The 27887-nt window shown below is 45.1% G+C and overlaps 1 protein-coding gene, 1 long non-coding RNA gene and 1 pseudogene across 3 annotated transcripts in view; 2 read left to right on the forward strand and 1 right to left on the reverse strand.

The window, feature by feature from the left end:
* Positions 1-27887, forward strand: part of PDPK1 (3-phosphoinositide dependent protein kinase 1) — an 81505-nt gene that overhangs the window by 12858 nt on the left and 40760 nt on the right. For both annotated transcript variants that reach the window (XM_090277183.1, XM_090277184.1), the window contains exons 2-4: positions 23851-24120; positions 26519-26561; positions 26824-26961. In XM_090277183.1, the coding sequence (XP_090133309.1) occupies positions 23851-24120; positions 26519-26561; positions 26824-26961 (451 nt within the window). The remainder of the gene's footprint in view (positions 1-23850; positions 24121-26518; positions 26562-26823; positions 26962-27887) is intronic.
* Positions 1487-12464, forward strand: LOC150009422 (uncharacterized). Its single transcript, XR_016511167.1, has 3 exons — positions 1487-1718; positions 8634-8798; positions 12076-12464. It is a non-coding gene; the product is annotated as an uncharacterized LOC150009422 (long non-coding RNA).
* LOC150009423 (U6 snRNA-associated Sm-like protein LSm4) lies at positions 13879-19560 on the reverse strand (annotated as a pseudogene).

Here is a 27887-nt window from a genome sequence, read left to right on the forward strand (position 1 = left end):
CCACCGTAGTTCTCCATGGTGGAAGTGCGCGTGTAGGAGAGGCAGCTGTGGTTCCTGGTTTTCTGTGGTGGGCTTAGATTTGTGAATTTTCTCGGAGTGAGAGGAGGTTCTTAGCAGAATGTTCTTTGTCATGAGCTCAGCTGACCTGAGAGCAGGGTCCCTTTAGGGATGAACTAGTTGGATTTGATGATAGCCTCCTACCCCTTTTACCCAGGGTCCCAGAGGGAGGTGTCCTTTCTGTGCGGGGTGTTGACGGTACCTGTCAGGGTACCTTCAGAGCTCCAGAGCACACTCTACCCAGGTGGCACTGAAAGGCATCTTTGCTGTTTGGGTTTGGGATCGTTTCTGTTGCTGGCTGGAGCCTTAAGCTTTGTGACAGCATCTTGCCCATACAAGGCCCTGATCTAGATCTTGGTTCCTCTGCTGGTGTGTTAGGAGAGCTCAGCCTTCCTATATTGTTTTGTCTGACTCAACATTTAAAACTCGGCCTCGTGAGACGGTATATACGGAATTCAGTTTCAGTTACAGGTGAATAAACAGCACTTGGAAAGGGCTTGAGGGGCTTATTTTATGATTTGATGGCCCTGCTTGGAGAAACTTTCCATCTGTTACCTTCTGTGTTATTTAATTGCAAAAGTGCTCCTAGCATGCTTCCTCCCAGTCAGCTTGAGTGCTTTTCTTACACTTACTCATTAAATTCTCACAGCAAGCCTGGGAGTTCCTGTTCTCCTCATCCCTGTTGTGAGGTAAAGGGTCTGAGCTACAGAGAGATGACGTGCCTTGTTCAAGGTGAGATGGCTAGTGCGGAGCAGTGCTCAGCCAGGCGGACTGCGTGCTCTAACAGCTCTGCAGTAACCCTCCTCTGCTGGTACGGGTAACTGTACTTGTCTGTCCGAGGCCCGTGACTAGTTCACACGCAAAGGGTTTACACGGTTTCGTAAGTAATGATTAAGATTTTGGATCTGTTTAATTCTGTGATATCCTGGAATTAAGAGTCTCCCTCAGCAGGTTTGTGGAAACTTAAAAAAATCTCTTCAGAGCCAAGACACGTTTAAAGAATCCGTTGTAGTTGCTGAAATATGGGGTGTGTAGGTCCTCAGCTTTGACTCCTTGGTCCCTGTGCAGATCTCAAGTCTCCCTCTCAGAGTGAAAGACGGCCTCTCATCGCATTGACCCTGAGTCTAGCTGCGCACTCCCCAAGCTCAGTCTTCATGCGAAACCCTTACTTATTTTCCTTTTATCCTTTCTAAAGAGATTAAGATACAGAGACAGATAAAGAAAGATTCTTCTGGATCTGAGGAACATCAGTCAAACCTCAAGTTCAGCCTTGGCCTCCTGGCTCTGACTCAGGGCTCTTCTCCTAGTCCGCAGGGTTCAGGCAGAATTGGGCGCTGGGTGGGTGCTCAGTGGCTATCTGTTAGTGGGATGAATGGGTAAATCACTAGTAATTGTCAAGTATTTTCATTTCAAAATGGAGGAGGAGAAATTAGGAGTCTCCCATCCTAACACAACTACTGCAAACCATTTTGGAGAAGAGAGCTCCTCTTCAGCTGGGCCCCATCCCCTGTATAGACAGATGCAGGAGCCCTGGGAACCACCCCTGCCAGTCTCCTGTGGGCTTCTCCCCCGGACACTTGCAGTGGCCTCCTGAAACCTGACTGAATTGTCTCACGTCTGCACTTCCTCAGCTGCTCAGGGCAGTACTGTCCTGCCACCAGGTAATTAAGGACTGTGAGGTAGGCTTTAAAAACCTGGCTCTATTTTAAAAATCAGCTTCCACCTGCCGGGCTGTTGTCTGCAGCTTTGGAGGAGGTGAGGTGTCTGCTGTGAGACTTGATGGCAGGGGGAGAAGAAATTCAAAAAAAATCCACGGGTCGTTTCTTTCTTTGCCCCAAATCATTTGCATTTCAATCTATTTTTCAATCAAATGTTTGTTACATTGCACAGGATTGAATATTGGGTACTGGATATTTTGATGCTGATATTTTCCTAAACTCTGTTAGTCGCTAAGCAAGGTACTACATAGCTAAATTGAGCCTTGATGTTTTTGGTGGCTATGAAAATGTAATTTGATCTCAGAGTAATTTTCCCTTGAGAGTTTCTACTTCTATGAGGAGACTGCTGAACCCACTACTCATGAAGTCCAAAATGGTGAAACTCTTTTTTACGTCCTTATATACAAATGGTGTGAAACAAATTGAAGTGTCCAGATTGCATATGGACTATTATTTTTCAAGTTCATTTGGAAGTCAGTGGGTTCAGACTTGTCCTTGTCTTCCTGTCAGAGAAGCTGTTGCGAAGGGGCGGTGTAGTCCCCTCCCAAAGCCCGTGTGCCAGCTATGAGAAGGTGGGGTGAGCACAGCAGGTGGCAGTTTTACTTACTGATTCACCATGACACACTGGCGTGTATAGAAGGAGGTTTATGTTGTTGGGTGGAGTTGAGGGGACATGGTGAGACCCACTTTTCCAGAGACTCCAAAGGTGCCAGTGTCGACGGCTGACTCTTTCTAACCAAGTTCACTGAGAACAGCTGTCCTCCCTTGTCCCTGATAGAGCTGTGCCGTGGACGTACCTTCCCCAGTTCTCAGGGGCGGTGCAGCTGTGGAAGCTTGTCCTGACAGCGCATGGGAGGTACGAGAGAGAAGCACCAAAGGGGTCCCATCCAGGGAGGGGGGTGGAGAGATGGATGGGGTGCTGGTCATGGGAAGTAGGGGAGGAAGAGTGAGGGCTGGGGCATGGCCTGTGGGAAAGGAGCAGCATTGATGTAGGTCTTGGGCCACGGGGAGCCACCAATGGTGGCTGGCCACAGTCCTCCCTTGGGTGTGAGGGGCTTGGATTTGGGGTGCATGCGTGTCTTTGTGTAAGAAGGGCGAACTATCATCACTCATGGACCAGGCAGAGGGCCATGTTGTGGAGAATATCTCTGTGACCACCTCCATTTTATTAGGGGGGACGGGGTTGAAGGATGGTCACACCTGTGGTTTTCGTTGCTTTAAATTTCTCCAGAGCCCTGGCTGGTGTGGCTCAGTGGATTGAGCGCCAGCCTGGGAACCAAAGCACCACCGGATTGATTTCCAGTCAGGGCACGTGCCTGGGTTGAGAGCCAGGTCCCGAGTTGGGGGTGCGCAAGAGGCAACCACACATTGGTGTTTCTCTCCCTCTCTTTCTTGGTCCCTTCCCCTCTCTCTGAAAATAAATAAATAATATCTTCAAAAACTTTTTTAGAGATTGAAATTTCAGAAGCTATTGAGTAACCAAAAGTATTTACCTACCATAATTTTGGGTCACCAAGTGGGTGGCCAGGAGATTGGGCTGTGCTGGGAGGGAATGATTCACCTGCAGGCCCTGGGTCATCTGGGCTCCCCGGCTCCCTGGGCTGTGTAGTCCCCGCCGGTCGAGGGATGGCAGGCTGGAAGGGAGTGCCTCAGGAGCCTGAGCAGACCCCCACCCACCCTGACATGCAGCCTCCAGTGAGCAAGTGTCCTCCAGATCCTGGAGGTGTCATAGTGCTCTTTGTGCAGCTCAGTTACTGCCTCAAGATGTTTTTTAAAAATTAACCCTTTAGAATAACATCTATAGTACAAATAAACATTTGGACTTTTCACACTGGAAGAGGGCTTTTTTCTTTTTCTTTTCATTTCACAATTGATGCTTTAAAAATGCTCTACAAGCTAGTATTGCAACCATCATTTTCTTTAAATGCAGCAGTGAAATTATTGATTAACTGTACCTGTGCCAGCGAGTTATGCCTGTGGGAAGAGAAAGCACAAGCACCAAGCTGGCCTTGTAAACGTGTTTGTCTGGGAGAGGCCCCGAGACTGGTCTTGTGCTGAGGTGCTCGGCTGGCGCCTGTGGCCGAGGCAAGAAGGAAATCACAGAATTGCATGAGGGAGAAAGGCTGCTCCTGATGGCGTTTCTTTGTCATCGTGCTCATGGTACTGGAGCGGAGAGGCTACTGCTGGGATGCTTCTGAGTGGCAGTGTTTTGTTTAGCAGCATCTCAGAGCCTTGGGTTGGTGCTGGACAGTACAGTCTTGGTTAGGCTGCCATCAGACTCCGGTGCAGGAGGTGCCCGGGTCTTCATGGGCAGCCCCATTTCTCAGGCTCCCACCCCTGCGGTTTGAGGTGCCGATATGGGGTGTTTCAGGAGTGCCAAGGTCCCTGCTTGGCACCCAAGTGTTTGTCTGGAGGTGGTCTGTGCCATGGGCCAAGCTGGACTGCTGTGAGTCTAGAGCTGCTCCTGCCTTGGGACTTTTGCATTGGCCAGAAACACTCTCTCCAGGTTTCTTCAGGGCTCTTCCCACCTCCTTGGGTCTTTGCTCAGATGTCACCTTCACAGTGGGGGCTTTTCTGATTGTTCAGTTTATACCATCCCCATCCAGATACTCCCATCTCCCTTCCCTGCTGTTTTTCTCACAGTAATTATCACCATAGGGACACATTGGAACTTTTGACACACTGGAACTTCCACTGCATTTATGTTTTCTTTGGGGTGGGGGTCTGTCTGCCTCATTAGAATGTGGGCTTCTTGAGGACATGGGTTTAGTTTTGTTCTTTGCTCTCTCTCCAGCGCCCCAGGAGAGTGTATGGCACACAGTAGATGCCCAGTGACCCTTTGTTGATGAAGTAGATAAAAGCAGTGCGGTCTCACGAGCACTGCATTTGTCTTGAGTCATTGAAGCTGCTGCGAGGTGCTGGCGGAGGCCCTGCCATTTCATTTCATATAAAGCATGTGATGGAAAAGCAGGTATGACAGAGAGAGAGAGAGAGAGAGAGAGACAGAGAGACAGAGAGAGAGACTGACTATTACATCATCTATTATTGCCATTTCCAAACTCCAGAGTCCTTTCTATACTTCACTTGGGGATGTTGGTTTCTGAATGCCTAGTTTTTCTTTCTGACTCATGAAGGCTTCTGTAGGTTGAATCTGGAACACACGGGAAAGAGAAACTTTTAAAATGTGTGATGCGTGGTCAGCTCTCACTACATTTCACTTTCTGCACGTTAGTGTTTCCCTCCCAGCCATCGCAGCACCGTCTAAGCCTCTGCCACCATCCCCTGGACAGTGCCGCAGCCTTCCAACCGTTCCCTCCGAGCCCTTCGCCAACCCACGCTGGGGTCACAGCAGCCGGGGGGCTGCGCCGTAGTCCCAGCACTCACCCGGCTCTGCCACGGCTGCCCTCACAGCTTTAACCAGCTGGTTCTGTAGATGACGTCGGGCTCGTCATCCCCTTAAGATGTAGAGCTTCCTAGGGGCAGGGACCACATTTGCCTTAGAGCCGTGTCTCCGGACCCTGGCTGGCACGGTGGCTGTGTTTGTTGAGTAGTTGGGTTAATAATGTAGTTGATTTACCTCCTTTAAGGAACACTGATGCATAAAATGAGTTCATACATATATTTTTCTGAAATAGCAGGAAAATCGTGGCTTTGGAGAATCAGATATACTTAGGGAAATCACTGCACGGCCTGAGTTGTCCGTGCTGAGTGAGTTAAAGGTCTCAGAGCTCCCCTTGACCCTCGCAGGAGTTGTGAGATGCTGTAAGCTGTGGCAAATAACACAGCATGCCTCCTAAGCTGGGTGAAGGGCAGGCACCAGACAGATTCCCAGGGTGATTCTTGGAGTCCTGGGAGTTTGAGGTGGAGAGGGATGGTGGCTGTGCACCGTGGGTGCTGTCAGCATCCTCTCCCTGCCTCTTCTCATCCTGGCCAGGGGGCCGCCTCACCGTCCTCCAGCACCTCCGCACACACCCTTGTTCTCTCCTCGGACTCTGGTCCCCCAAAGCCAAAGCAGACATGACTCCGCTCAGGCCCCGAGTATTCTGCACCCACTGCCAGCAACAAAGTAAGGGGACTGACTAGCTTATGTTAATTTATAGTAAGGTGGCCTGTGCCCCTTAAAGGAGAGGCTAATTAACACCTTTGAACCTCTCGTTGGAATTGTGCTTTTGGGCTGAGTGAACTTGCCAGGCACTTTGTAAAGGTAAAAGTTAACATCAGGTATATTAATGTTTACGGGTGCAAAAAACCTGGGCTTAAACCTTTATCGTGGGGCAGGCTCTGTCAGTATGCAGAACACACGAGATCTCAGTCCTACACCACCCACATGGTACAGGGCAAAGAATAAAAGCACAGGATTAAGTCTTAATGCCTTTTACCTGCTGTCCGCGGGGGCTCCTTCCTAGAGAGGGGCTTCTCCATGGGGAAGGACAGGCTGCGTGTGCTCAGATGCTTCTCCTCATATCCGGTGTCCTGGCTGGATGTGTTCTCCTTCTGCGGTGTAGCTTGCTTTATTGTGGAATAATCAGGGTGTTCCTCATGGCAAACAAAGGGCCTCCTAGCTGTGTCTTTCACATCCCCGTTCTTACTTGAGAGTTGTTTCATTAGTAAAAACAAACAAACAAACAATCAGAGAAATTATTGGGTATAATCTCATAGCGAGGTAAGCGTCAAAGGCTGGCATTTGGAAACAGCAATGTCAAGCAGAGTTCCAGCCCAAACTTGTGTGTTTTGAGGCAGGAGTCCAGGGAAAACTGAAAAAGCAAGTACTCGCTCCTGGCAGTGTGGCTGCTGCTGGAGTTAGGGATTGCTTTCCAGGGAGCAGGGTGTTGTGCTGAGACATTTGGATGAATGCATCTTTGCCAGGTTGGTGTCTTACCCTCTTGGGAGTTGAATGTGGATGTGGCTGCTGAAGAAGTTGAGTGTCACCTCACCCCACTTAGAGGTGTTCCCTCCCACTCCCTCCTCAGCCTCCTCCAGCTTTCTTGGCCACTCCCGCAAGACCCCACCCCCCACCCCTTCTTGCACACCTTATTGATTCTAGAGGACCATGAGTGCTTTCTTGCTCACTCCTGTATTTTTTAGTGTAAAGTCACTGTCCCGGTAGGCAGTCTTAGTGTGAGGCCTTATTCATGCTGCCATTTTTTTACTGTTTAGGTCATGGATGTAAGTTTCTTTTTCCCAAACACAACCTTAAGATTTTTTAATGTGCCTTTTCAACTTGGTACAGTTACCTGTGCGTACAGCCTCTTGTGCTTGGGCGTCTTTCTCTCTCCTGCTCTAAGGGGTGGTGTAGGATCTCACTGCACACAGGGCCTGCCCTACTGCTGAGTACTTTGAGGGTGGTCACTGAACACTTGGTGGGCTTCTTCCTGAGGGATGGAGGGTAGAGCCTGGAGGGTAGAGCCTACGAGGGTAGATCAGGACCTCTCAAATGGGAACTGTCCTGATATTGTAGGGTATTAAAGCTTCCTGCCCTTATGCACCAGATGCCAGTAAAGCTTTTCTCCCTCCCCTGGTTATTGCAACCCAAAATGTCTCCAGGCATTGCCAAGGGTGGAGTGGGGGCAGAATTTCCTGAATTGAGAACCAGTGGGATAGAATATGCATCAGAGACCACAAACTTTCTGAGGCTCAGAGCTCATGGTGTGGGCTCCCTCCTAGTGGACTGTACTTAGGTATAGCCCTGGCAGCTTCCAGGATGAACTCCACTCCAGGTTGAGGGCAGCCACAGGGCTGAGCCCATTGCCTGCTCCAAGGCTCACTCTCATGTACTAAACATATGCACTCACCTGGGGAAGGGTCTTTGGTAGTACATCTGTTCTGACCAGATGTTTTGGGGACTGGGCTGCCTTCAGTCCTCTGCATCCACATGTGTGAACACGAAACAGCACATCTGATACTTAAATTCTGTAGCGACAAGGGCAGCTTAGCAATGCTATCTCTGTTGCTGTGTTTTGGTGTTCTTTTTTTTTTGGTAAAGATTTTTCTTTTTTCAGAGAGAGAGAGGGAAAGGAGTGAGAAAGAGAGGAAGAGAAACATTGACCAGTTGCTTCTTGTATGTGCCCCAACTGGGGACTGAATCCACAGTGTAGACATGAGCCCTGACCAGGAATCGAGCTTGCAACCTTTTGCTTTGCGGGATGACACCGACCAACTGAGCCACACTGGTCAGGGCCTCTGTTGCTCTTTATGCTTGAATCATGTCTTACTGTCTGCCACCCCAACAAACACCACTAGTAACAACAAAACACTCACTTTTTGTCCTTCAAATCTCAGTGTTCATCTTATCTCCTGTCTCCACTCTCGCCTGCTCAGGTTTTTGGGCATTTTCTGTGTTACTGTGACACCATCCTCACATGTGGATGGATGTCAGAGAGGAAGTGAGCACAATGCTCCACTTGCTCCCTCTTTAGTGGGTGGCCCAGTGCTGCTCTGTGTCACTGGGTCTCTTGGGTCAGGTCTGGCCATGGAGCCTGGGAATGGGCAGAGGTTAATGTCAAGGGCCGCCCACCTGGTTGGCATCTGCATTCAGGGTTGGCTTAGCCCAGATTGATTGCAAACCTGCATTTTTTAAGGGGCAGCCTTTATTTATTTGTTTGTTTGTTTGTTTATAGAGGGGAAGGGAAGGAGAAAGAGAGGGAGAGAAGCATCAGTGTGTGGTTGGTTGCCTCTCACACGCCTCCGACTGGGGACCTGGCCCGCAACCCAGGCCTGTGCCCTGACTGGGAATTGATCTGGTGACCCTGTGGTTCATAGGCCAGCGCTCAGTCCACTGAGCCACACCAGCCAGGGTGGGCAGTGCTCTTTGAAGATCTGTTCTTGAGACTTTCTTTCTTTTTTTTTTTTAAACCAAAGATACCACTTCGATAAAAAGAAAAGAAATCTTTCAAGAACACCTGCTCTTAAACCATAGTCTCATTAGACTTAACCTTCTCGTTGTCTTTGGCGGATAGCTCTCCAATGGGTGGACACTTGTTCAGTTAGCAATCAGGAAGCTTGAGCTGAAGACAGCTTGTCTTGGTAAGTGTTGCTGAAGCCGTCTTCACTGTGCTGAGGCCCTCCAAGTGTGTTTGAGATCAGGGCTGTCTGTTTAATGGTGCTCACACCCAGGTCTTCAGTGCTCTCTTGCTTCCTGTGCACTCGCAGACACCTGCTGCCTGCTGGACCCTGTCTCCTCAGTCATTGCAGCCGACCCTTTGGGAAACTCCTTACTGCTCTTGGATGTCGCTCATGGCATCTCTCAGAGCTGAGAGTCTGCCCACTGAGAAGAAGCAATGGGCTGTTCCCTAGCTGTGCCAAAAACTGTTATGTGACAGATTTGTTGGTACCTTTGTTGGCTTGTCTTTGTTCGAGAAGCATGGGAAGTACAATAACATTTTTCCAGGTCCATGCATCAGTCCATCACATTGTTATTTAAAAACTTCATGTTTGACATTTTATTCAGTAGTTCACATGTCAGTTTGGAATTAAAAGGAATATTTGTCACTGTCCTATGTGCCTCTTTAGTTGTCTCCTTGTGCCTTGCTTAGCAGATGACTGGGCACACAGGTGAACTTAGGTGAGGTCTGTAAACAGGCCCTTGTTGATCTGATTTACACAACTTGGTGGGACAGGTGTGGTGGGGGTGGGGCATGACAGAGACAGGTGGTCCTGTTTTTTCCTCCTTCCTATGGGGCAGTGATGGCTGCCCAGTGGGCATTTGGCCAGAAAGATCGAAGCAGTACTGTGATGCCCAGGACTGTGCTGTGTGAAGTGCTGGATCCTTCTGCTTACCCTCCCTCAAGCGTGTTCCTTCAGGTCACACAGTCCTGCTTTTCATTCCCAGGCCTGAGGGTCTGCATTTGGGATGACCCTGGAGGCTCAGGGAGCATTTCCCTCTTGGCTGTGTCACCGGAACCCCATGAGGTGCTCAGTGCTCTTGTGTGCACAGCTCTCACTAGTAGTGTAGCTGGCCTGGCTGGTGAGGACAGTCCAGGCCTATCATGGTTCTTCATGGGCCTCAGCCTGGCAACTGTGACCTCTTCCCCATTAACCACTGCCCCTGAGAACAAAAAGTTTCTACTAATCTCTGGGGAAGTAATTTAATTTGAATGTGATTGTATACTTTGCTTATAGGGACAAATTATTAAAGTACTGACTGAACCCCAGAGCTTGGTCCAACTCTTGGTACCTCCTGTGAGATATGTGTAAGGCACACTTAACTTATTGCCAGCCATAGGAGAAAATATCAGTTTTCTGTAAGTAGTTGTGCTTTGGGCTCCCATTCCAGCTAGGGGACCTGTACCACTGGGTGCTACATTTAAAATATCAGATTCTCTTAGATGTTTTTTCCGAAGTCAATTAGTCATATTCCCCTAGTATTTCATTGATACTGTGTGTTTGGTTAATTGTTTTATATTTTTATATTTTGTCTAGAGTTATAATGATCTAAGCAGACCTCTAAGTAAAAGGCATCTCCTTTTCAGACCCAGCAAGGGATTCTTAGATCATATTGATTGTCTTTCTTCTGTTCCAAGACATGGAATCAAGTGCTCTCCTGGATTCTTTTAATAGGGAGTACTATTAGAAACAGATCTGGGTGCTCTGAGTTCATTTTGTAAGTCATTGCTAAAATACTTCAGGGTCAGAGCTAGAAAATATTTTTTTAATGGTAATACATACAGCTTTTATGTAATTCTGATTTGATGTTATCTAATCCTTTAAAAATTCTTTTAATTGATGAGAGAGAGAGAAATATTGCTTTGTTATTCCACTTATTTGTGCATTTTTTTTTCTTCTGTGCGCACTGACTGGGGATCGAACCTGCAACCCTCTAACCAGCTGAAATAGTTGCCCAGGGCTCTTCCTTTCTTAATACCCACCTAAAATTTTTAACTGTATTTATACCCACTTCTCCTCAGTATTTCTGTGTTTCATTGACTACTGTTCTGTTGTCATTTTGTTGACAAATTACCAAATTACTTTTCAAAAAGCATTTTTTCAAAGATTTTAGTTATTTACTTTTTAGAAAGGAGGGAGAAATAGAGGGAGAAAAACATTGATGTGCAATAAATACATCAGTAGGTTTCCTCTTATATGTCCCAAGCTAGGGACCTGGCCTGCAACCCAGGCATATGCCCTGACTGGGAATCAAACCAGTGACCTTTCGGTTTGCAGTCCGGTACTCAGTCTGTTGAGCCACACCAGTCAGGGCTACAAAAACATTTTAACAGCAACATAGGTTTATGGTGCCAGCTGCAGTTGTAGGTGTATACAAGGTCTGTCCAGAAGGTATCCAGCCATGTGATATGAAAAGTAGAGACATTTATTGAAGAAGATACAAGAAACATTTTACATAGGAGAGTGACACCTCAGTCTCCTTCAAAGCAGGTGTCTTGGGACCTCACACAGTTCTCCCAGTTGTTATCAGCTGCCTCATTGTATTTTCCTGAATCTCATCAATGGTGTGAATCTCTTCCCTTTGAAAGGTGATTTTAGTTTTGGGAGAAGCCAGAAGTCACAGGGGGCCAGATCTGGGCTGTAGGGGGGCTGAGTCACCTGGGTGATTTGATATTTTGCCAAAAAAGTCTCCATGAGACGTTATGCATGAGTGGGTATGTTCTTGTGATGAAGCTCCCAAACACCAGTTGCCCATAGCTGCAGCCTCCTGAATCATTTGAATAGTTTCCATAGAGGAATGTTCAAGCTTAAAGCAAAATTTGATGCAAAGCCCTTGCTCAACTCACTCAGTCATTTTGAATGCAACAGCCACACAATACACATGCTCATTCAATGGTGTCTGCTGCCCCCGCTGACTAGTACAGTGAAGTTGTCATTGTTCATGCATGTACATTCCAGTCCACTCTCCTTGGCTGCCAGGTTACATCAATCTCGCACAAACTGTTCCTGTTGTATTAACAATGATTGGACTTCTTCTGAACAGACCTGGTACTTGCTTTATCCTGTTCTCGCTAGCCTTGGATGTCTCTGTGTACTGAAAACATATTTATTCATTCTTACTTATTAATTTACCCCCCGGCCCCCATTGAAAATGTGCTGTGCTGTCTGTGGTTGCTTTAAATTGTCTTTGAATACTATGTGCATTTTCTTTTTTCTTTTTGTAGTTGTGTTTTTATTTTTGTAACGCAGAGGGAGAGAGAAGACAAAGGGGCAGGGCTCATTCACATCCCCACAATAACTTCGGAGGCACATGTCTGTCTGGATTTGTTTTGAAAAGATGATTTCAGGTCTGTGTTTCAGGAAAACTCCCTGTGCAAAGAGCTTAAAATGAAAAACTCCTGTCTATTTGTCACCCTAGGATCCAACAAGAGATTCAAAACAAACCTGTTTGAAAAATGTACCCCTTAACACAAGGGCAAGGGCTCTAAAGATGCAGTAACACACAGAACCTTCCAGAAATCAAGTTGGCTGCGACTTCACACAATCAAAAATACCAAATAGGACTTCTGGCTAAGATGGAGGCCTAGACGGACAAGCTGCATCTCCCTCCACAACTAAGAAGGAATACAACTACCTCAAAACTAGAGGCAACCAGAAGGTCCAGAAAATCGAGCTGTATGGAAGTCCAACAAACAAAGATATAAAGAAGAAATACTCATCCAGACAGACAGGAGGGGCGGAGAGGACACGGTGTGGGGGCAGCAGCAGTGGCGGCGGTGGCAACCCAGCAGAAAGTGCAGTTACACATTTTAAAAGGTCGAGAGGGACAACTGGGGAGCACTCCAGCACCTGACCAGACTGCACAGCTCACTGTTCCAGCGCTGGGGATAATAAAGCCTCGTTGTTTCAGACTGTGCAAACCAATGGGGGTTGGGGCTGAGGAAGAAACTGCCTGTCTCTCTCAGCAGTGCTCTTATTTAAAGGGTCCCCATGGTCTTAGAATGTCTGCAGACCCACCCACTCTGGGAACAACAGTCAAGGAAACAGCTAGAGAGGTGCCAGTCCCATATGGAAGTGGGAGAAGTGCCTGGAAAAGGGGTGAGTGCCAAGCAAGAGGCATTGTTCCCTCTCAAATCCCTCCCTACCACACAGCCCACAACATGGTGAAACAGGTCACCCTATACTGACGAATGCCTAAGGCTCCGCCACTTACAACGTAACAGGTGCGACAGCTCTACCTAAGACACATCATAATTAAAATGCCAAAGGTTCAAGATAAACAGAGAATCTTAAAAGCAGCAAAAGAAAAGAAGAGAGTTACTTACAAAGGGGTGCCTATAAGACTATCAGCTGATTTCTCGAAAGAAACTTCGCAGGCAAGAAAGGACTGGCAAGAAGTATTCAATGAGATGAAAAGCAAGGACCTACAACCAAGATTACTCTATCCAGCAAAGCTCTCATTTAGAATGGAAGGGCAGATAAAGTGCTTCCCAGACAAGGTAAAGCTAAAGGAGTTCATCATCACCAAGCCATTATTATATGAAATGTTAATGGGACTTATTTAAGTAAAATAAGAACAAAACTATGAACATTCAGATGACAAACTAGCAACTATCAACAACAAAATCTAAAAAATAAAAACAAACAAACGAAGCAAACTCCAGAACAGGAATAGCATCATAGGTGTGGGGATCACTTGCCATGTTATCAGCTAGGAGGGGAAGGGGGAGAAATGGAGAAATGGTGCAGGGACTAAGAGGCATAATTGGTTGATACGAAATAAACAGGGGGAAATTAATAATATAGGGAAGGGTGAAGCCAAAGAACATATATGCACAACCCATGGACGTGAAGTAAGTGGGGGGTGGAATTGCTGGAGGGAAGGGGGATGCTGGGAAGAGGTGAGCAAAGGGAAAAGAAATTGGGATAACTGTAACAACATAATCAATAAAATATACTTAAAAAGAAAAAACCAAATGACATTTCCAAGTGTAGGATGCTGGCTTAAACAAAAAAGAGCTTTGGGGACATCCTGCCAAGATGGAGGCCTAGACTGACATGCTCTGTCTCCCTCCACAACTAAGAAGGAATACAACTACTGCAAAACCAGAAATAACCAGAAGTTCCAGAAAATAAAGCTACATGGAAGTCCTACATATAAAGTTATAAAGAAGTGGTGCTTGTCCAGATGGGTAGGAGGGGCGAAGTCGGGGTGGAGAGGTCAAGCTGTGCTGATGGCGGTGGGACGGCAGTGGGATGGTGGTAAGCACAGACACCCTAAAGTATTTAAGGGGAGATGAGAAGCGCCTGGGGAGCACCCCTGGCTGGAAACCAAAACCCGTCAGCTTGTGATTCCAACACCAGGCAAGGCGGACCCCCATTGCCTTGGACTGTGAGGGCTGGAGGGGGTGGGGATGGGAGAGGAGTCTTCCGGTCTCTCAGTGGAGAGTGAACGACAGGAATCCATCTTGGACTCCCACCCCCACACAAAACACCACAGTATGATGAGAAGGGTCGCCCCATAGTGACGAGTGCACGAGACTCTGCCCCCTATAGCGTAGGAAGTGTGGCAGCCCCACCCAGGAAGCAAAGGTAAACACAAAACTGTCCGGATGGCACAGATCATGATAGAGATCCTGGTGATGCAGCTGTCAAGCCAGCAAATATCTAATCTAATGGATCAGCAGATAGGAAATCTTTCTGAGGCACAGTTCAGAGCTTTGGTTATATGAATGCTTACAGACCTAACAGCAGATCTTAAACAAGACGGGGAAGGAATGAAGCCTAGTCCTGTTGAAATGAACGAAAGCACATATGAAATTAGCGATGAGGGAAAGAAAACTAGGCATCAAATCAACAAATCGGAACATAGGGAAGGAACAAACAGTCAGCCAGAGCAGAAAGAGGAAACAAAAAGTGAGGAAAATGAGGAGAGGCTCAGAAACTTATGGGACTGCTATAAGTGGGCCAACATCTAATCATAGGGTTGCCAGAAATTAAAAAGTTATATGAAAATATAATGAAGCAGAACTTCCCTAACTTGGGGAAGGAAATAGACTTACAGGTCCAGGAAACACAGAGAGTTCCAAAAAAATTAAACCCAGGCAGAACCACACCAAGATACATTATAGTCAAAATGTCAAAAATTAAGGATAAAGAGAGAATCTTAAAAGTAGCAAGAGAGAAGAGAATTATGTACAAAAGGGTCCAAATAAGACTATCAGCTGATTTCTCAAAAGAAACTCTGCATGCAAGAAGGGACTAGCAAGAAATATTTAAAGTAATGAAAAGCAAAAACCTACAACCACGATTACTCTTATCCAGTGAAGCTGTCATTCAGAATAGAAGGGCAGAGAAAGTGCTTCCAGGACAAAGTAAAACTAAAGGAGTTCATCAGATCCAAACAACTGTTATATGAAATGTTAAGGGGACTTGTTTAGGAGAAAGAGGATCAAAACTATGAACATTAAAATGGAAACTATCACAACAACGAACAACAGAAGCTAGGGAATCAAAACAAAGGCAAACTTAATAGACAACGAGAGTGGGAAAAGAATTATAGGTATGGGGAACATTTTGGGGGGAAGTCAGAAGGGAGGGGGAAGTGGGGAAAGGGAGGGAGAATGTACAAGAAATTAGAAGCATAGTAGGAAGGAGTGGAGTAGACAGGAAGATGTTGAGAACTATGTGCACAACCAATGGGCATGGACTAAGGAGGGGGGACAACTGGAGGGAGGGGGTTCACTGGGTGGAGTGGAACAAAGGAAAAAGAAATTGGGACAACTAACAGCATAATCAAAAAAGCATATTAAAAAAAAAGAACTTAACAAAAAGAGGAGGATCACAAAATGCACTGGTGGGGGGCCCCCCCAACACCTGCCTCTTCTTTCTGTTCTGAACAAATACATGGACTGGAGCAGAAATGTAGCCTTGGATAGGGGGATCTCAAGTCTGGGGGATGCAGGGCCAGCACACTGTTTGCCCACCTGCCTGCCTGGCTTCTTTTCTGGATGACCTCTGCAGGTACCTGGGATCCTGCCTTGACCCCAGCTGCCAAACACCTTGCCCAGCAGCCGCCAGGCCTTGGCCTTTCTGCTGCTTCGGCTGCTGCCGGCCACTGTGGTCATGGCCCTTGGCCACCACCTCTTCCTTGACCTGTCAATAATGTCGTCAATGATGCTCATGTACTTGATGCTGCTGCTATGGATGTAGCACTCAGGCATCCGCCAGAACTTGTCCCTGTCCCTGGATGTGCAGATCACCTCACACAGGTTGTTGTTCATCTAGTTGTCACAGCTTATCAGGAACCTGTTGTATGTCTCCCCATTTTTAAGCTCCACCAATATAGGGTGATTCTGAGCAGGCAGGTGTGATACAATTATTTTTTAGAACAACTGATTGAGATATGATTCATATACCATACAGCTCACTCATTTAAAGTGTATAATTTAGTGGTTTTTTTTTAGTATATTCACAGTTGCGCAAACATCACCACCGTCTAATTCCAGAACATCTTCATCATTCCAAAGAGAAACCCCAGACCAATTAGCAGTCACTCCTCATTCTCCCCTTCCTCCAGTTCCTGACAATCACTTACTTACTTTCTGTCTTTATAGATTTGTCTGTTCTGGACACTTCATACCAATTGAAGCATACAATATATGGCCTTTTGTGCCTGGTGTCTTTCACTTAGAATCATGTTGTTATTATTTTTAAGTGTATTTTATTGATTATGCTGTTACAGTTGTCCCAATTTCTTTCCCTTTGCTCCCCTCCACCAAGTACCCCCCTTCTTTCCAGCAGTCCCACCCCCCTTAGTTCATGTCCATGTGTCATGCATATAAGTTCTTTGGCTTCACCCTTTTCTGTATTATTATTAAATTTCCCCTCTCTATTTTGTACCTACCAATTATGCTTCTTAATCCCTGCACCATTTCCCCATTTCTCCCCTTGCCCCCTCCCAGCTGATAATCTTCAAAATAATCCCCATACCTATGATTCTGTTCCTATTCTGGTTGTTTGCTTCGTTTTTTTCTTTTTTTTCTTTTTATTTTTTAGATTCTGTTGTTGATAGTTGTTAGCTTATTGTCATTTTAATGATCATAGTTTTGATCTTCTTTTTCTTAAATAAATCCCATTGACATTTCATATAATAATGTCTTGGTGATGATGAACTCCTTTAGCTTTACCTTGTCTGGGAACCACTTTATCTGCACTTCCTTTCTAAATGATAGCTTTGCTGGGTAGAGTAGTCTTGGTTGTAGGTCCTTGCTTTTCATCACTTTGAATACTTCTTGCCTGCAAAGTTTCTTTTGAGAAATCAGCTAATAATTTTTTAGGCACCACTTTGTAGGTGATTCTCTGCTTCTCTCTTGCTGCTTTTAAGATTCTCTCTTTACCTTGAACCTTTGGCATTTTAATTATGATGTGTCTTGGTGTCGTCTTCTTTGGGTCTAGCTTGTTTGGAACTCTCTGTGCTTCCTGAACTTGTATGTCTATTTCCTTTGCCAAATTAGGGAAATTTTTCTTCATTATTTTTTCACGTAAGTTTTCAATTTCTTGCTCTTCCTCTTCCCCTTCTGGCATCCCTGTGATTCGGATGTTGGCACATTTAAAGTTATCCCAGAGGTTCCTAATCCTCTCCTCATTTTTTTCAATTCTTATTTCTTCATTTTATACTGGTTGACTGTCTATTTCTTCCTTATTTTCAAATAATTTATTTGAACCCTGGTTTCCTTCCCTTCACCATTTGTTTCGTGTGGATTTTCCCCCATTTCACTTAGCCTAGCCTTCACTTCTTTCCTCCTGCATTTGTCATAGTCAAGCATATCTATCAAGTCTGTGAGTATCTTTATTACCAGTGTTTTGAACTGTGTCTATTAGGTTGGTGATCTTGTCACTTAGTTCTCCCACTGGAACCTTGATCTGTTCCCTCTTTTGGGTCGTACTTCTCTGTCTCCTCATCCTGACAGCTTTCTGTGTTTGCCTCTGTGTTTTAAGTAGAGCTGTTGGACCTGTTACGTTGTAAGGGGCAGAGCCTTACGTATTTATTCATCAGTACAGGGTGACCTATTTCACCATGTTGTGACGCTGTATGGTGTGCGTGGGGGGGTGGCCTGAGAGGGAACAATGCTGTTTGCTCGGCCCTTACCGCTTTTCCAGGCACTTCTCCTATTTCCCATATGGGATTGGTGCCTTTCTAGCTGTTGCCCTAGCCATGGTTCCCAGAGTGTGTGGGTCTGCAGATGTTCTAAGACCATGGGTGCCCTTTAAACAAATGGACTCTGCTGAGACTGGCTGTTTCTTCCTCTGCCCCAGCCCCTCACTGGTTTTCACAGTCAGAAGCTATGAGGTTTTATTTTCCCAGGCACTGGAACCATGAGTTGTGGGGTCTGGTCTGGTGCTGGGAATGCTCCCCAGGTGTCCCTCCCTACTTTTTGAAAATGTGTGACTGTGCTTTCCACTGGACAGCCACAGCCACTGCCACAGCTGCTGCCGCCACCATACCGCGTCCTCTCTGCCCTGGCTCCACCCCTCGTACCTGTCTGGATGAGTATTTCTTCTTTATATCTTTGTTGGATTTCCATGCAGCTCGATTTTCTGGAACTTCTGGTTGTCTCTAATTTTGAGGTAGTTGTATTCTTTCTTAGTTGTGGAGGGAGATGCAGCATGTCTACCTGTGCTTCCATCTTGGCTGGAAGTCAAGCATCATGTCTTTATGTTCATGTATGTTGTAGCATATATCTATAATTCCTACTTTTTTATGGCTGCATAATATTTGATTTTATGATGACACTACACTGTTTATCCACTTATCTGTTGTTGATAGATATTTGAGTTGTATCTACCTTTTGGCTGCTATGAGTAATGCCCCTGTGAACATTCTCGTACAGAAGTGTTTTCCTTACTCTTGGGTATATACCAAGGAGTGGAATTGCTGCTTTATATGGTACCTTGTTCTTTTTGAGGAACTGTCAGACTGTTTGCTTAAGTGCCCGCACTATTTAAAAATATGTATATATATGCATGTACGTATGTATGTTTGTGTTTATTTATTTATATTTTCCTTAGTAATCAGGGGCAGGGGGCCTTAGTCATAGACACAGTGGGAGAGAAAGAAAATCTTTTATTTAGATAAATTAAAATGGTTGTATTACTGATATGAAATATGCAAAGTTCAAACCAAGTCATGGAAGCCTTGAATTCACTGCCCAAACAGAACCAAAACTACTTATACAGTACCAAAATAGCTCCACTAAAGCAAAGTCGATCAACATTCCTTAATGTGAGAAAACAACAGGATAGGTTTAGGTTCGTATGCCTGCACCTTTTTCATTTTCTCAGCAGCAGTGCACGAGGGTTCCAATATCTCTACATTCTCATTAACACTTGTTATTATCGGTCTTTTTCTTTTTTTCAAGGAGAGGGGAAGGGAGGGAGAGAAACTGATTGTTTGCTTCTCTCACACCCCAACTGGGGACCTGGCCTGCAACCCAGGCATGTGCCCTGACTGGGAATTGAACCAGTGATCTTTCAGTTTCCAGGCTGATGCTTAATCTGCTGAGCCACACCAGCCAGGGCTATCTGTCTTTTTTAGTCTAGCCATCATAGAGGGTTCAAGTAGAATCTCACTGTGGCTTTGATTTGCATTTCTGTAATGACTGATGATGTTGAGCATCTTTCCAGGTGCTTATTAGCCCTTTGTATTTCTTTTCTGGAGAAGGGTTTATTAGGATCCATAGCCTATTTTTTGAGAGAGAGAGAGAGAGAGAGAGAGAGAGAGAGAGAGAGAGAGAGAGAGAGAGAGAGAGAGAGAGAGTTTAAATCAAGTTGTAAGAGTTCCTTATATAATCTGGCTACAAGTCCTTTATCAGATATATGATTTGCAGATATTCTCACCCATTATGTGGATTGTCTTCTCACATTCTTGATGGTGCCTTGAAACACAGAAGTTTTTAATTTTGATGAAGTCCCTTGAGCTGTTTTTTTTCGCTTGTTTTTTTTTAATTTGTTGCGTGTGCTTTTGGTTTTATATCTTGGAAAGCATTGCCAAGGTTATGGAGGTTTACTCCTATATTTTTCTCTTAAGAGTTTTTATACTTTTAGTTCTTACATATAGCTCTTTGATCCATTTGAGATAAATTTTGTGTATGATGTGGGAAAGACATTCACCTTCATTTTTTTGCACATGGATATCCTGTTGTCCCAGCACCATTTGTTGAAAAGACTATTCTTTCCTATTAAAGGGTCTTGGCATCCTTGTCAAAAATCAGTTTGGCTCCCTGGCTGGTGTGGCTGAGTGGATTGAGTGCCGGCCTGTGAACCAAAGCATTGCTGGTTCAATTCTCAGTCAGGGCACATGCCTGGGCTGCAGGCCAGGTCCTCGGTTGGGGGTGCACAAGAGGCAACCACACATTGGTGTTTCTCTCCCTTTCTTTCTCCCTCCTTTCCCCTCTCTAAAAATAAATAAGTAAAATTTAAAAAGAAATCAGTTGGCCATAGTAGATGTATGGGTTTATTTCTGAATTCTATGTTCCTATCTTTTTGCTGGTACCAATCTGCCTTTATATATATTTTTTAAGGATTTTATGTATTTATTTTTAGAGAGAAGGAAAGGGAGGGAGAAAGTGGGGGGAGAAACATCGTTGTGAGAGAGAAACATCGGTTGCCTCTTGCATGCACCCTTACCGGGGACCAAACCTGCAACCCTGGCATGTGCCCTGACTGGGAATTGAACACACAACCTTTCGGTTTGTGGGATGATGCTCACCCACTGAGCCATACCAGCCAGGGCAGTACCGTTCTGTCTTTATTATTATTTTTAAAGTATATTTTATTGATTATGTTATTACAGTAGTCCCAGTCTTTTTCCCCTTTGCTCCAATCAGCCCAATACCTCCCTTCCCCCAGCAATCCCACCCCCCTTAGTTCATGTCCATGGGTTGCGCATATAAGTTCTTTGGCTTCACCCTTTCCTATATTATTTTTAACTCCCCCCTGTCTATTTTGTACAAACCAGTTATGCTTCTTAATCCCTGCACCATTTCCCCATTTCTTCCTCTTCCCCCTCCCAGCTGGTAGCCCTCTGGATGATCCCCATACCTATAATTCTGTCCCTATTCTGGTTTGCTTAGTTGAATTTTGTTTTTAATTTTTAGATTCAGTTGTTGATAGTTGTGAGTTTGTTGTCATTTTATTGTTCAGAGTTTTGATCTTCTTTTTCTTAAATAAGTCCCTTTGACATTTCATATAATAATTGCTTGGTGATGATGAACTCCTTTAGCTTTACCTTGTTTGGGAAGCACTTTATCTGCCCTTCCATTCTAAATGATAGCTTTGCTGGGTAGAGTAATTTTGGTTATAGGTACTTGCTTTTCATTACATTGAATACTGTTTGCCAGTCCTTTCTTGCCTGCAAAGTTTCTTTTGAGAAATCAGTTGATAGTCTTAAATGCACCCCTTTGTAGATAACTCTCTTTATTTCTCTTGCTGCTTTTAAGGTTCCCTCCTTTATCTTGAACCTTTGGCATTTTAATTATGATGTGTCTTGGTGTGGTCCTCTTTGGGTCTAGCTTGTTTGGGACTCTCTGTGCTTCCTGGACATGTATGTCTATTTCCTTTGCCAAATTTAGGATGTTTTTCTTCATTATTTTTTCACATAAACTTTTGATTTCTTGCTCTTCCTCTTCTCCTTCTGGCACCTCTGTGATTCAGATGTTGGCATGTTTAAAGTTGTTCCAGAGGTTCCTAAGCCTGTAATCAGTTTTTCAAGTCTTGTTTCCTTATTCTGTACTGGTTGAATGTTTTTTCCTTCCTTATGTTCCAAATCATTGATTTGAACCCCGGTTTCCTTCCCTTTATCATTGGTTTAGTGTGGATTTTTCTTCGTTTCATTTTGCATAACCTTCACTTCTTCCCTCATGCATTTATCATACTTAAGCATATCTGTCAAGCCTGTGAGCATCTTTTCTTTTAAGTATATTTTATTGATTATATTGTTACAATAGTTACAATTTTTTCCCCTTTGCTCCCCTCCACCCAGCACCCACCCTCCCCCAACAATCCCCCCCCCAAGTCCATGCCCATGGGTCGTACATACAAGCTCTCCTGCCTTACCCTTTCATATATTCTTCTCTTTTTTAAAATAAATAATTATTTTAACAATAAAAAATAGCAATCCCTCCCTCTCAGATTTAAGACCCTTTATAATCTTATAAAGGACAATGGGTGAAGGTCTTGAGCTCCTCTAGCTGCTTCAAGCTGGACATGGTCATCGTCCTACCTATCCTTGGGTCCAGAAATCCCTAATAAGAGTGGGGGTGTGGAGGGGAGAGTGGCCTTCCCACATGGGGAAGGATCATGCAGACTCCAGATAAGCCTGTGAGCATCTTTATCACCAGTGTTTTGAACTCTACATCTGATAGGTTGGCTATCTCCTTGTCTGTCAGGTTGGCAATATCATCGCTGCTTATTTCTCCCACTGGAACCTTGATCCGTTCCCTCTTTTGGGCCATACTTCCCTGTCTCCTCATCTTGACATGCTCCTGTGTTTGTTTGCCTCTGTGTCTTAGGTAGAGCTGATACACCTGCTATGTTGTAAGGGGCGGATCCTTAGGTATTTGTCAGTATGGGTGACACATTTCACCACCTGTTTAGGTTCTGGGGGGGGGGTTCTGAGAGGGAACAGTGCCTCTTGCTTGGCACTCGCACCTTTTCCAGGCACTTCTCCCACTTCCATATGGGGTTGGTGCCTCTCTAGCTGTTTCCCTGACTCTTGTTCCCAGAGTGGGTGGGTGTGCAGATATTTTAGGACCGTAGGGGCCCTTTAGACAAACACTCCTCTGAGAGACCAGCAGTTTCTTCCTCTTCCCCAACCCCCACCGGTTTGCACAGTCAGAAGCAATGAAGCTTTATTTTCCCCAGCGCTGGGACTGTGAGCTGTGCAGTCTGGTCTGGTGCTTGGAGCACTCCCCAGGTGTCCTTCCCTACTTTTTAAAACATGTGACTGCACTTTCTGCTGGCCTACCGGTGCTGCCACTGCTGCCGCTCCCACACCGAGTCTTCTTCTACCAGCTCCGCCCCTCCTACCTGTCTGGATGAGTATTTCTTCTTTATATCTTTGTTTGTTGGACTTTCATGCAGCTCGATTTCTGGAACTTCTGGTTGTCTCTAGGTTTGAAGTAGTTGTATTCCTTCTTAGTTGTGGAGGGAGAAGCAGTGTGTCTGTCTAGGCCTCCATCTTGGCTGGAAGTCACATTGTCTTGATTACTGTAAGTTTTTTGTAAGTTTAGAAATCTGGATGCGTGAGTCCTCCAACTTTGTTATTTTTTTTAAAGATTATTTTGGCTATTCTGGCTGCCTTGAATTTCCATATGAATTTTAGGATCAGCTTGTCAATTCTGCAAAGAAGTCAGTCAGGATTTTAATAGGGGTGACATTGAATTTTTTTTTTTTTAATTAAAATTTTGAATTTGTTTGGTGTGTAGGGAGCAGTTTGGCTCTAAATTAGTTATTTTCCAAATTGTTAACCAGTTACTCCACTGCAGTTTTTGTTTTTGTTTTTTTTGAGAAGCTTTTCTTTTTTTTAATCAACTCTGAGTTTTTGTGTATGTAGTTGGCAATTCTTGGGCTCTTCTTTTCATTAAGTTATACTTATGTGTTCCAGAACTGCAAGTTAAAATTCCATTTAGTTGTGTGATGCAGTCTCAAGTCAATCTGTTTGTTCAAGCCCTAATTGAGTGCCTTCCCGTGTGTTCAGTCTTATATCGGCTGTGGGTGGGTGAGCAGGGCGAGGGGTTCTGGAATGGTAGACACCATGGTCACAGGATTTGGACCAACTTCATTTGTGGACAGGGGTTGGCTGCAGATGGCATTTAAGCTGGGCAGTGATAGGCAGGCTAACTGGCCACTGGGTGGGATGGGGGTGTTGGAGACTCATGCAGTGCTAATGGAGGAATGTGAGGGCAAATAGGTGCTGGGTGGTGGGGTCAGTGGTAAAGCAGGACAGGGAGGGCTGGGATTTGAGGAGGGAAGTGATTTGGAAGAGGAGGACAGCAGCTTAAGCCATGTGGCAGAATGTCAGATAGCCTGCCAGAACTTGGTGTTTGTGTTTCAACAATAACAGCACTTTAGTTTGTGTATTTAGGAAAAGTGAGCTGCTTTGAGTCTTACCTCTTTTTCCTGTGTCTGCCAGTATGACACCGTTCCTATTCAGTCCAGCGTGGTGTTATGTTCCTGCACATCTCCATCAATGGTGAGGACCCAGACTGAGTCCGGCACGGCCCCTGTTGTTCCCAGTGGTGGTAGCAGGCAGGGCGCCGCCACCATGGACAGCACTGCAGCGGAGTCCCGACCAAGTGCCAACTCGCTGCAACATGCCGTGCAGCCACCACCACAGCCTCGGAAGAAACGACCTGAAGACTTCAAATTCGGGAAAATTCTTGGTGAAGGCTCTTTTTCAACAGTGAGTACATGCTGCTGTTGGTTGAATAAGTGTGTTTTCCTTGGACAAGCTGACCTTCCAGGCTCAGAGTTGGGAGACTTAGATGCCAGGGTGGTGTTTTTTCCCTGGAGGAGGGTATCAGGCCCCTGGGGATTCCTCACCTGTTGAGAGGGTGACCTGAGGCCACCAAGCAGATCATGTGGTTTAAATGTCTAAACCATGATTTGTAGATGAAAGCTTTAAACAGCATCTTTTTATCTGATTTTTTATTTTAAAAAAATGGCAGTTTAGCTCTGGCTGGCGTGGCTTAGTATTGATACTAGTATCTCTTCGGAGTTTTGGGGCAAACATTTGACAATCTTCATTATTTTTCTTATATTTTAAAAAATATGTGACATTACATCCTTGACACTTAGCTAGAGTTACAGCATAAGACTGGCTGGCCTCCTGATTCTTGTGTCTTTGGTTTCATAAACAAATATTATCACGGCACTGTGAAGTCACACTCAGGGTAACACTTTTTGCTTCCTGAGTGAGTTGTGTCTGTCCTGTGATATTTTTCCTCTTAAAGCAAAAAAATAAAGATTTAAAGCAGCCCCTTTGTTGAGGTGGAAGTGCCATGTGCCTAAGGTGGTGCTGGGGGCTTGCTGCAGGCTCTGTGGAGACCTGGGTACTTGCCCCCCAGTTGGGGTGCACAGTTTAAATCTATGCCTTCATAAAAAGATAGTTCTCTGCTTCCATGGTCTCCAAGCTGGGCCCAGTGTGCACTGTGGGCATACCAGGTTGTGGCGCTGGAGTCCCCTAATGCAGGAGGGTTTCTGAACAGGGGGCCTTCCTTGCCTGGTCTTTATGGAGAAACCTTATGTGAAATTTGTTTTCCTTTTATCTTTTTACATTTATGAAATACTGGTATTTCAAAATACAAAGAAGAACATGAATAGCTCATCTGCGCTTTCAACATTGTTTTAATTAATGTTAATTTTTGCTCCCTTTATACTTTTAAGTTAGATTTTTTTTTTTAATTGGCAGTTTTTGTTTAAATTATGAAAGAATTGAATTCTTAGAATAAAAACTTTTAAATGTGAGGATAATTCCAGTCCTTCCAGTACTTACAGATCCTTTCAGGAAGAAGAAACTATTTTGAAGATGACCTCGGTGTTCTTCACAGTTTCTTACAATGATCCACTAAAAGAAGAGTTCTCTCCTTTCTCAACTTTATTTCATTGGCCATTTATCTTGACTTGGAGATGGGGACTTATTTTTGAATTGCCCCCATGTCTGGTTCCCTGAGGATAAACATGGCATTCAGATTAGTTCTGCCATCAGCAGAATGTGTCATGCCTTATTCTCTGGATGAGAGGCCCTTGCTGCCCTGTGCTCATAAGGAAAAGTGCACGTGAAATGCGAATTCCTGCAATAGAAAGATGACATAACTATCTCCTTTAGAAAGGTTTCCATTAAATATTAGTACTTTTTAACAATTCTTTTTATTTACTTACGTAGCTATTATGTGCTCCTGAGAAGAAATTTAACATTGCATAAATATATAACCAGCTCACTCCCCTATCACTCCCCAGCACCTGAGAACGGTCCACACAGGCACATTCCTCTGAAAAGATCTTTGAGATCTTTCTGCTTGAGTATGCACAACCTAACCTCGTTCTTAATGACCGCAGGGCATTTCACACAGTTTTTTTTTTCAGGATTCCTTCTGATGAGTCCTGGTGATAATTCTGTACTGGCATGTAATTCCTACGTAGGGGCCAGATGGACCCAGCAGTGGCCTCCTGAGGTCTTCCCAGAAGGCCCAGGGATATCCCAGGAGTTGGGCAGGTTTTCATCTACTCTCTGGTCTTTGGGCTATCCCCCTGAAGGTGTCTTAGGAGAGGCATTTATACCAGCTGGCAGTGGTGGGGGCTGCCTAGCACACTGCCAAACTGGGTATTTGGAAGTGCGTGCTCAGGTTGCACCCAAGGTTTGCTTGTGTAGAAAGGCCCTTCCCTTGTTGTGCAATGCCACATTGGCGCTCTGTCCCCCAGGTAGAGTTTGAGCACCGATTTGGGTGTACTACAGAGAGGACACAGCTGGGATTGTGACTGCCGCCTGTGATGAGGGAGCTGGTCTAGGTGTTCCTGTGTGTACACTTTGGTGCACAATGGGGACTATTGACGGCTGTTGAAGAACCTCCTGGCAACATTGGAGAGATGTATGTGTTTGCTATTCACTATTAGAATGCATTAACTTAATCATTGCATTCAGCTATATTTGTTAGCACAGGACCAAAAATATTTAAATGTAATTTTACGATGGGGGCAGGGTAGCCTGTGTGATTGGTTGTGGGGTAACTTGTGAGACTCATTGTCCTGGTTACATTTGGTGTTTTTTTCTCTTCTCTTTCCCCCTTTTCTTCTCAACCCAGGTTGTACTGGCCCGAGAACTGGCAACCTCAAGGGAATATGCTAGTAAGTACCAACTCCAGTGAGCTTTGTCTGGGATGCAGAAACAGCACACATCTGAGCTCACGGCCACCTGGCTGCCTGGCACATAGGGGTTTCTGCGCTGATTTTAGGGTATAGAACACTGTTGCTCTGTCTTAGAGACCATGAAGCCAGTGGCTTCATTATATGAAAAACTTTAATTTATACCAGTTACCTTTATGAGTTATGTCTTTGGTAATTTCTTACCATTTCAAATTATGGTAACTCGCTTCTTTCTTACCTTAAGTTAAAATTCTAGAGAAACGTCACATTATCAAAGAGAACAAGGTCCCGTATGTAACCAGAGAGAGAGACGTGATGTCGCGCCTGGATCACCCCTTCTTTGTTAAACTTTACTTCACGTTTCAGGATGATGAAAAGCTGTGTATCCTTTGAATAGTCAAAGCGTTCTAAAATCACGCAATGACCCCTTATTCTTTCTGCATTATGACACCATTGTTTGCAAGTAGCCCCTTCTCCCAGAAATGAAAAGGGCTGTATATTCAAAATACAAAGGAATTCAAAGCATGGCTGGGGGCCCCGGGATTACTTCAAGGGAGACCATCACAAACATTTTTTTTATTTTTTATTGATAAGCATTGTATCCAAAGGATTGTTATTATTTTTGTATTGTAGCTATACATTTATTCAGAGGCTTCCCTCATTCTTCTAACCAGCATCCTTGGATTATCTGTCAGGTGTCATGTCCTGTGCTCAAAGAAGGGAAGTGAGAGAGGGAGAATGATCTTGGGCACCTGGGGCTCCTTGAAGGTGGGCACCTATCTGCTCAAACATGTGAGGTTTGGTTGGAAGGGACATCTTTACTCAGCTCAGCCCTCAGGTTAGAAGTCCAGGGAGTGACCTATAGGATCCCAGAGCCTTTCTCCCTGTACCTGAATGCTGTCCCCTCCCTAGGGTCTTCAGCCTCCTTCCTCCTGCTCCCTGTGGCACCGCCCTGGAGTCTTCTCTCACTGCTTGTTTTAATCTCTGATCTCTCAGTGCCTCTAGCTCTCCACAGCTGTGCAGCTGCATCTCCATCAGAAACATCATTACCTGCTGATTCTTTGCTTTATTTGAGGGCATCATGTTCTCTGACTTCTCCTCTAACCTTTGGAGCATTGTCTTTTTTCACTTTTCTCTTTGCTTAGGGGTCAGGGAGGCAGGGCACCATGGCAGTCAGTTCAGAGTGGGCCACACGTCTATATCATGCAGCTTATCTCTGGGCTACCCATCACTCAACCAGGCTGGCCAGTTTCTCTTCACTCCTCAGTCCGTTTGCTACCGTTGTTCTTCTCAACCAAGACTTCCTTC

The sequence above is a fragment of the Furipterus horrens genome, unplaced genomic scaffold (genome assembly GCF_987537825.1).
Source record: "Furipterus horrens unplaced genomic scaffold, mFurHor1.1.pri manual_scaffold_5, whole genome shotgun sequence".
NCBI classification, from domain to species: domain Eukaryota; kingdom Metazoa; phylum Chordata; class Mammalia; order Chiroptera; family Furipteridae; genus Furipterus; species Furipterus horrens.